Genomic DNA, 10,357 nt, shown 5'->3' on the forward strand with positions numbered 1-10,357 from the left:
TTGTTAGCTGTTCGATTTTGACACCATAGGTATTTTTCTAATCTTCATATTACTTGGTTTCTCTTCTGACGTTCGCTACTGTTCATTTTTGGTTTCATTTTTCTTGGTTCATACATTTATTGAGTATTCTCAACAATAATTATTGTGTTGCAATGCTAGCAATGGAGACTAGGCATTATGGGTTAAATTTCACCAACTGTTCCATTTGTTTCTCGATGTAGAAAAAGTAGGCATTATGGGTTAACATTTGATAATCATAATTTTGTTATTAATCTTTTTGTGCCTCTGACTATATTTCCTCTTTATTTGAATGTACTGTGTGTGTTGGTGGCTGATTTTGTGGATATGAAGAGAAACCTGCAGCATCTTGTAATTAGTAGCTCTAACTTTTGCTGGCCCTTGGTAGAGATTCTCTTTTACTATTAACATTGTTGCATTCTCTTTCTTTTTATTAGGTGATCCACATATATTCTCTCCTTCCCTACTATATGAAAGTTTCAGTTACCTTATCCTAAACTCTTAACTTGATTAACATTAATCTGATACTGCAGGTATAAATGAGCTGGAAACTGCATTATCTACGTACAAATCGATTTCTGCTGATGCTCCTGGCCAAATAATTTGGTCTGTGGCTGAAAATTATCGTTTTGAACCCGCCTTAATTGAGGTATTTTTGTTTCTGTTTTGACATTTTAACCTATGAATCTGCCTGTCCATTTACGTAGTTTGTTTGGCAGGGCAAGAAGCTAATTGCTGACATTGGCAAAATGATGAGTGTCCAAGTTATTGTAGAAGGATCAATGAACAGTTCAAACCCATACTTTTCAAGTTCTTGGAGACGCAGTTTTACTGTATGTGCTTTGAAATTAAGTTACACATTCAGTATTTGTTTTAGTACAGGAGAGTATCTGGCGTAGCTTTGAATCACTTAATCAACTCTACTATTCTGGCATAAAAATGTAGGGGGGGAAATCTACTTTATAATTTAATAATTGAATATGTTTCCTAAATTTACACACTTTATCAAAATAAGTCTGAGATTTCTTTCTCAGATATGAATATGTCTCCTCCAGATCCCCCAAGGCATGTGGTAAATGATCCCTCATCTTACAAACACACATGTGCACGCGTGCTACACATCCCAAACAGTAGATATGTTCATTATTCATGCATTTTTCATTCAAGTCTTTAGTCATGGCATTAAACACATTATAGATCTTGTGGCGAGTTGTTGGCACGAATGGAACCCTTCAAATTGAGCGAGGATTCCAAGGACAACACGGATACCTGGTATATACTATAGTTATAAGTTACACTATAGGTTTTCAAAAGTAATAGCTTAGGTAGATCTGAACTTCTCCTTCAATATCCACTAAAGTTGCAATTAATTTATTCAAATCACTTTCAGTTATCTTTATTGTTTTCTGACGTTATGATGCTATATAGGTTTCATTATATGATGCTAATGGACAATGCAAAAGCTCATTTTTCCCATTCAGTGGAGTAACTGAAGAATTAAAAGCTTTTTTTAATGATGTTTCTGAAAACACCCTCAAGGTATTAAGATTCCTGCAAAATGCTTCCACAATTCCACCTTCTAATTTTGTAGTTTTGTGTCAAACTCGTAGCATATATTTTTGTTCATTACATTCCTTTCTTATCCTCAATTAAATGTCCATGCTAGTATGAATTCTCTAGTCTAATTTATTTCTATTTTGCAGAAGGGTAGTCAGTTTGTACCCGAGCACCGCCTCTCTTTTGTGGAGGGTGCGAGAGACGTTGCTCTTTTAGAGGCAATGCTTAAATCTGGATCAAGGCAGGGCAAGCAAGTTCAAGTGAAAAAGTTTTGAGGAATATACTAAGTGTAGATAAACAAGCCAGTAGATCAAGGCAGAGAGATCCACGTGATTGGATGAAGTTATAGGATTTGTATGCATTTATTGAAATTATTACTTGTATGAATTGGTTGTATATTTAGAATCTTTAGAAGTTAAACGATTATATATCAGTGGATTGTTGTATATAAGGCTTGTTGAATGCAATGTGTGAAAAAGGCTTCAAATTATACAGTTTTAGGTGTACTGCTTCAATATACAGGTTGTCTAAAATAAATAAAAAATATAGCGCTTTTTAAAAAAAAAATTTAAATAACCACCCACTTTAGAGGGCGCTTTCCAAAATAAGCGCCCTCTAAACCCTTTAAATTTCCACTTTAGAGGGCGCTTTCCAGTAAAAGCGCCCTCTAAACCCTTAAAAGTTTCCACTTTAGAGGGCGCTTTCCAGTAAAAGCGCCCTCTAAACCCTTAAAAGTTTCCACTTTAGAGGGCACTTTCTTTAAAAAGCGCTCTCTAAAGTGGCCCTTAAAGGGCTTAAAGAGCCACTTTAGAGAGCGCTTTCACCAGGAAAAAAAGCGCTGTCTTTACCTATGCCAGCGCCAGATTAGAGGGCGCTTTAAAGCGCTGTTATAGGCCAAAAAAAGCGCCCTCTTTTCCCTTATTTGGCGTAGTGAAAGCTGGATTTTTATTGGGATGCATGAAATAGGGATTGAGAGTGTCAGTTTAATAACGTTTTTTATTGGCATGAGATGATGATCCACCATTGATGCTGCTTCCAGAACTTGTAACAGACATGATGAACACATTAAAGAAGAAGAAATGATTGAAAGGAGGAAGAAGATAAAGAATCGGAGATTGGTGAGCAAATCACAACGAAGAAGGGAAGGCTTGATCACAGGTTGATGAGGTTGATTGTTAAACTGATATACAACTTTCATATTATTTCAATCGTATATTACAAGGAGGGAATAGGTTATATTTATATACACAGAAAACCTATTTCTAATTATAACTAAATCAGAATAATTATAGCCAAATCATGGTAATTAACAATTAATAACTATATTCCTATTATAGTTCCTAAAATCTTGTTGACAGCTAATGCCAACACTCCCCCTCAAGTTGGTGCATAGAGATCTCGAATGGCCAACTTGTCAAGTGCGTTGTAGAAGTCTCTGCTACATACAACTTTTGTGAGTATATCTGCTAATTGATCTTCAGATTTAACAAACGGGAATTGAATTATCTTGGTCTCCAAATTTTGCTTAATGAAGTGTCGATCTATTTCCACGTGTTTTGTCTGATCATGTTGAACCGGATTATGAGCAATTTCAATTGCAGACTTGTTGTCACAAAAAAGGTTCATCGTATTGTTCGGAGCAAAGCCAATTTCAATTAACAATCTTCGAAGCCAAAGAAGCTCACAAAGACCTTTAGCCATCCCTCGAAACTTTGCTTCAGCACTTGATAATGCTACAACCTTTTGTTTCTTACTTTTCCATGTAACCAAATTTCCTCCAACAAAGGTAAAATAGCCTGAGGTGGATTTTCTGTTGGTGATATCTCCTGCCCAGTCAGCGTCTGTATAACCTTCAACTTGTACATGATTATTCTTTGTGAACATCAAGCCTTTTCCAGGCGAGGACTTCAAGTACCGCATGATTCGAATTACCGCGTCCATGTGATCTTTGCTCGGGTTGTGCATAAATTGACTTACTACACTTACCGCATACGCTATATCAGGTCTTGTATGAGATAAGTAAATAAGTTTGCCAACCAATCTCTGGTACCTTCCTTTGTTTGTTGGCACTTGGTCTGGATATTCTCCAAGTTGGTGGTTCTGGACAATTGGAGTATCTACAGGTTTACAGTCTAGTAGCCCAACTTCTGATAAAAGATCTAGGATATATTTTCGTTGAGATAAAAAGATGCCTTTCTTCGACCTAACAACTTCAATACCTAGAAAATATTTGAGCCCACCTAGATTTTTCATCTCAAATTCGGTTGCAAGTTGATTTTGAAGTTTTGTTATTTCCTCAGAGTCATCTCCTGTAATAATCATATCATCTACATACACAATCAAAGATGTGACCTTACCTTGACGATGTTTCAGAAACAACGTATGATCTGCGTTGCTTTGTTGGAAGCCATATTTTTTCATTTCCAGGTTCAATCTCCCAAACCACGCTCTAGGAGATTGCTTCAAGCCGTACAAGCTGCGTTGCAATTTACACACCACCTTAGTCTCATAATTTGTCATGTATCCCGGAGGGATATCCATATATATTTCTTCTTTCAAGTGCCCATGGAGAAATGCATTTTTCACGTCTAACTGATGCAATGGCCAATCCAGATTTACTGCAAGAGATAACAGGACTCTGATAGTGCTCAACTTGGAAACAGGTGAAAAAGTTTCTTGATAGTCTACGCCATATGTTTGTGTAAAGCCTTTAGCCACTAATCTTGCTTTGTACCTTTCAATAGACCCATCAACTTTGTACTTGATAGAGAAAACCCACTTACGCCCTACTGGTTTCTTTCCTTTTGGTAAAGGGACAAGAGTCCATGTCGCATTCTTGTTTAATGCCTCCATTTCTTCATTCATATTTTGAACCCATCTAGGATCTTCAATGGCCTCTTCAACGTTGCTAGGTACACTGTATGAAGACAGCTCATTTGCAAATTTCTTAAGGGGTTCAGACAAGTCCTTCATAGAGACATAATTAGCAATTGGATACCTTGATCTATGATCCTCTTCTTCAGGAGAGTAACGCTTCCACTACGCCAAAAATGACTTTTAACAGCGCATCTTAGACAGCGCTTTTAAAAGAAAGCGCTGTCTAAGGTTAAAATTAAAATAAAACACGGAAAATGTTCCAAAAAAATAATGAAAGCGCTGTCTAAGGGGGGGTCTTAGACAGCGCTTTCTAAAAGCGCTGTCTAAGACCCCCCCTTAGACAGCGCTTTTAGAAAGCGCTTTTAAATATAGACCTTAGTCAGCGCTTTTGATAAAGCGCTGTCTAAAGTCTTTAAATTAAAAAAAAAATTAAAACCAAAAGCGCTGTCTAAGGGGGGGTTTAGAAAGCGCTTTTGGAAAGCGCTGTCTAAGGCATACCTTAGAAAGCGCTTTCCACAAAAGCGCTGTCTAAGGTCTAATTAAAATAAAATTTCAGACTCCATTTCAATTTTCGTTCTCTGTTCTTTTGTTTTCCCTCCTGCGAACGTTGAAACCCTATCAGCGAAAACCATAACAGCGAACGTGTTTGAACTTTCTCATCTTCTCAACTTTCTCATCTTCTCAACTCAGAGCTATTGAATTCACACAACTCTCACAGAGTCAGAGCAAGTCACAGAAAAAGCAAGAAGAAGAAGATTGAGAAGAAGAAGAGTTTTCGAGAAGTTTCATAGAGCTTACTTGGAATTTTCGGCGCTGCTCCGGTGAGTACATCCTTTCATCTTCATCGATTTGACTCAAACAAGTTACCACGATGTAGAGCTTGTTGATATGAATCAAAGCCCTAACATCTATGACTTTGATTCCATGCATTCAACATTTAATTTATGTTCTTAGATTTAGGGTTATTACATCTTGTTCTTAGATTTTTTATGAGGTTTTGGAGGAATTCGTTTGCGGATTTGAGTTGAGCGTGGAATTTAGGTTGTTTTGGTATAGTTGATTTCGTGATATGCTGCTCCATCGCCACCGGTGGTGAGCTCTGGCGCGGTGGAGGGAGAATGAGGGAGATGAAGTTTCATTTGAATTTCAGAGGACGTGTTAAACGTGTTTCACGTGGATTTTCCAATCTGGGCTTATTTGAAGTTGATGTTGGAATGTTAAGTGAATTGTTAAATCTATTAGGACTGCAGTTAGTTATATTTGGTATTGGATTGTTAGTGAATTGGATTAGGAAATTTCAGTGAGCGGGTTAAACTGTCATGAATGGGCTAGTGTTAGAGTTGTTAGTGATATTAGAGATGATTAGTTAATAGTTATTTAAGTGTTAATGAATGTTGGTTTTGAAGTTGAATCAGTTAGTGTTTAGGGAATTAAAGTGTTAGTTTGAAATGTTAGTTAAGTTAGTAAGTTAGTGAAAAGTAGTTAGTTGGTTAATGATAATATGATTGTTAGTTGAGTTGATTCGATAGTTAGCTATGAAACTGTTAATTATGTGTCAGGGACTGTTAGAGATTAATTAGAACAGTTTTGTTAGTAGGACTGTTATGAAATTTGAAATGTGACTCAGTTAGTTATTTAGGAAAGTTGGTTAGTCATGTTTGAATTGGCAAATAAAGTTAGTAAGTTAGTTAATATTGAATGGACAAGGTTTATTAGTGTATTTTGAAATCAGTTATTGAAATGCTAATAGGAGTTAAAGTAGTAGTTAGTGTATCAATTTAGTAACTCATGCTAGTCTGAAAAGAACAAGCTACAAAGTTTGGTGACAGGTGAATACTAGTTAGGATGTTAAATGGATTTTGGTGAATGTTAATTGAAGTTTTAGGACTGTTGTAACAGTTAGTGTGATAATTATAGATTGCTTGAGTTAGGATTGTTTGAATTGTTATTGCATTTTAGTGATTGAGTTAGTATGCTAACTTGTTAGTGATTATTATAATTGTTATGGAATTGGATGATTATTAGCAAATGATGTTAGAGCTGTTAAACTAGTATGCAATTGTGTTAATAAATTGTTAGGTAACTAATTGTGTTAGGAGAGTTAGATTAGTAGTCAAAACAGTTAGGAAAATGTGTTATGAAAAATGTTAGTTAATAAGCTGTTAGTAATTAGAGGTGACATGAGTTAGAAGTCCATTGATCATGTTAGTTGAGATTAGTATGGAAGTTAGAAATCATTATTGTGTTGATGGACGTTGTAATGATATGCTAAAGTTAATGATGCTTTGAAATCAATTTGAATGTTCATTGAAACTACTATGGAATATGGTTGGTTTATTGATTTTGAATGTTGATGTTAATTGAATTAATTCTAATTTTATTATGGTTAACTGTTTGTTGAAAATGCTATGCTAATCGGTTAGTTGCTGGTGTTACAAATGCAATGTTTACTTTAATAAGTAGGAAAACCATGGATAAAACATGGATCTGTGCCGATCGAATGACCAAAGAGTACGAGAGTGGGGTTTTGGAATTCGTTAAGTATGTTGTTCAACACGCTGAAAACCCCAGACGAATGCATTGTCCTTGCTTGCGTTGTTGTTATATTGGTAAGGTTGACGCACATGGATTGAAATCGCATTTGCTGAGGCATGGAATTGATCAAAGTTATCAGTGTTGGATATTTCATGGTGAGAAAATTAACGAGAATGTTGAATCGAGTGGTAAAAGTAATACGACCTATGCTTCATACGACAAAGACACGGAAACATACGATTGTGATCGAGTTGAAGAGATTGTAGAAGCACTGGAAGAAGATCTTCATGATTGTCCTGAAATGTTTGAGAGGATGGTAAACGATGCAGAGAAACCGTTGTACAAAGGTTGCACTAAATTCTCAAGACTTTCTGCGGTATTAAAGTTGTACAACTTAAAGGCGGGCAATGGATGGTCGGATAAAAGTTTCACAGAGTTGTTGGCCCTTATGAGAGAAATGCTACCGGATGATAATGTTCTTCCTAATCGAACCTATGAGGCAAAAAAAATGTTGTGCTCTATTGGCATGAGCTATGATAAGATACATGTTTGTCCTAACGATTGCATTTTGTTTCGTAACGAATATGCAATGTTAACTGAGTGCCCTAAATGCGGTTTGTCTCGATATAAGAAAAGATTATCTCCCGCAAAAGTCTTATGGTATTTTCCGATAATTCCGAGATTTAGGCGCATGTTTCGTAGTGAAACCGATGCAAGACATCTTACTTGGCATGCAGATGAAAGAATTATTGATGGAAAGTATCGGCATCCGGCTGATTCACCACAGTGGTCGAAGATTGATAGTGATTATCCTGAGTTTGGATCAGAAGCAAGAAACCTTCGATTGGCATTATCTACTGATGGAATGAACCCACATGGTCTTCAAAGTATCTCACATACCACATGGCCTGTGATTCTTATGATTTATAACCTACCTCCGTGGCTATGTATGAAGCGTAAGTACATGATGTTATCTATGTTAATCTCTGGGCCTAAACAACCAGGGAATGACATAGACGTATACTTGACACCTCTGATCGAAGATTTAAAGATTTTGTGGGAGAACGGTGTGGAGGTTTATGATGGATATAGGAAAGAAAGTTTCAATTTGAGGGCGATGTTGTTTGGCACAATTAATGATTTTCCAGCATACGGGAATCTATCTGGGTATAGCATTAAAGGTCAACGTGCGTGTCCTGTTTGTGAAGACGGAACCGATACGATTCGATTGGAACTTTGCCAGAAGAATGTGTTTCTCGGTCATCGTAGATTCTTACATTCTAAACATCACTACCGTTGGTGGAGAAAAGCATTCAATGGAGACACCGAACATCGTAGAGCTCCACCCGCATTGTCAGGTGAACAAGTTTTTGAAAAGGTGAAAGATGTGCGTACTGAGTTTGGCAAGCCTTTTGCACATAAGATTGTGAAAGGTGGGTGGAAGAAAAGGTCGATATTTTTTGAATTGCCATATTGGAAGTCTTTGTACGTGAGACATTTTCTCGATGTTATGCATATTGAAAAAAACGTATTTGAAAGTGTTATCGGTACATTACTCAATATAAAAGGCAAGTCTAAGGATGGCCTTAAAGCAAGGGAGGACATGTTAAAAATGGGAATGAGAACTGAATTAGCACCCGTGAAGAAAGGAAGACGAACATATCTACCACCTGCTGCTTTTACTTTATCTAGAAAGGAGAAAAAAAATTGTGTAAGTCTCTGAGTGAAGTTAAGGTTCCAGAAGGATACTCATCTGATATCAGAAGACTTGTTTCTATGAAAGACCTCAAGTTGAAGAATTTGAAGACACATGATTGCCATGTTATAATGGAACATTTTCTACCGATAGGTATACGTTCTATTTTGCCAGAAAAAGTAAGAAGTGCCATAACTAAATTGTGTTTTTTCTTTAGGTCAATTTGTAGTAAGGTGATCGATCCCGAGATCTTACCAACACTACAAAAAGAGATTGTAATTACCTTGTGTGAGCTTGAAATGTATTTTCCTCCGTCTTTTTTTGACATAATGGTTCATTTAGTTGTTCATCTTGTGAAAGAGACACAGTTGTGTGGACCAGCTTATATGAGATGGATGTACCCTGCTGAACGGTATATGAAAATATTAAAAGGGTACGTGAAATCCCGAAGTCGACCAGAGGGTTGTATTGTTGAACGATACATTGTTGAAGAAGCTGTTGAGTTTTGTATTGAATATTTGTCTAACGTTCAATCGATTGGACTCCCCAGAGCTCAGATTTTCGACAAAATGGAAGGTAAAAAATTAATTGGGAATAAAATTGTGACAATATCAAGGGATGAACGGGATCAAGTTCATTTGTATGTTCTGCACAATAATAATGAGGTTGAGCCATATGTTGAAATGCACAAGGATGTACTCCGAAGGTTAAATCCGAACAGAAATGAAAATTGGATAGTTATAGAGCACAATCAAAGTTTCATACAATGGTTGAAGGATCATATTTATTTGAAGCGCTCTTCAGATCCTTCTTCGGTAACAGAAATGTTGAGATGTTTGGCATATGGTCCAAGTTTGCATGTGTTTTCTCATAGCGCATATTCAATTAATGGATACACATTTTATACCAAAGAACAAGATGATAAGAGTACTATGCAAAATAGTGGTGTCACCGTGCTAGCTGAAGCAATGCATATATCAAGTATGAAGGACTTAAACCCCAAATATGCAAATTTGTCATATTTTGGAGTTATTGAGCATATTTGGGTGTTTGATTACGAGAAGTTTCAGATTCCCATCTTTGGTTGCAAGTGGGTGAATAGTAGTGGCATACGAATGGATAAGTCTGGATTTTTGCAAGTTGATCTTACTAGGGTGGGGTACAAAGATGAACCTTTTATTCTAGCATCTCAAGCTAAACAAGTGTTCTATGTGAATGACCCGAAGAGTACAAAATGGTCTATAGTGCTTTTCTCTAACAAAGTGACTGATGATAGCGGTGTCGATCAATGTGATATTGATGTTGAGAATGAGTCATGCATTAGACGGAATGAGTTGAATAGAAATGATGAAGTTGAGGATCTTATACCGGATGAGTCATATATAAGAAACGATCATAATGAGGGAATTTGGATCAATTCATCCGTACGCATTGCTAAGAAACAAGTGATTAATATTCCAACAAAGAAAAGAAAGAGATGTTAGTGACTTAGGTAAATTATCCATGGTTTCTTTATTTTATTTTTTTCAATTGTTTTGATTATAAGTTATATGTGATAATGCATGATTTCATTATATTTTTGTTTTCAATTGCTTTGATTATAAGTTATATCTGATAATGCATGATTTCTTTATTTTTTTTGTTTTCAATTGCTTTGATTATAAGTTATATTTG

General features: G+C 36.2%; 1 protein-coding gene and 1 long non-coding RNA gene across 2 annotated transcripts; both read left to right on the plus strand.

Annotated features, from left to right (window-relative positions):
- Window positions 1-240: 240 nt before the first annotated feature.
- Window positions 241-978, plus strand: LOC127115784 (uncharacterized). Its single transcript, XR_007800874.1, has 3 exons — window positions 241-369; window positions 552-667; window positions 738-978. It is a non-coding gene; the product is annotated as an uncharacterized LOC127115784 (long non-coding RNA).
- Window positions 979-1,047: 69 nt separating this feature from the next.
- LOC127108125 (uncharacterized) lies at window positions 1,048-1,850 on the plus strand (the record flags this gene model as incomplete). The annotated part of the gene is made up of 4 exons (XM_051045548.1): window positions 1,048-1,083; window positions 1,216-1,290; window positions 1,447-1,557; window positions 1,722-1,850. Coding segments are annotated over 4 exons (351 nt in total), but the record flags the coding sequence as incomplete, so codon positions are not given.
- Between the last annotated feature and the right edge of the window lie 8,507 nt (window positions 1,851-10,357).

The sequence above is a fragment of the Lathyrus oleraceus genome, chromosome 1 (assembly GCF_024323335.1).
Source record: "Lathyrus oleraceus cultivar Zhongwan6 chromosome 1, CAAS_Psat_ZW6_1.0, whole genome shotgun sequence".
In the NCBI taxonomy this organism is placed as follows: Eukaryota; Viridiplantae; Streptophyta; class Magnoliopsida; order Fabales; family Fabaceae; genus Lathyrus; species Lathyrus oleraceus.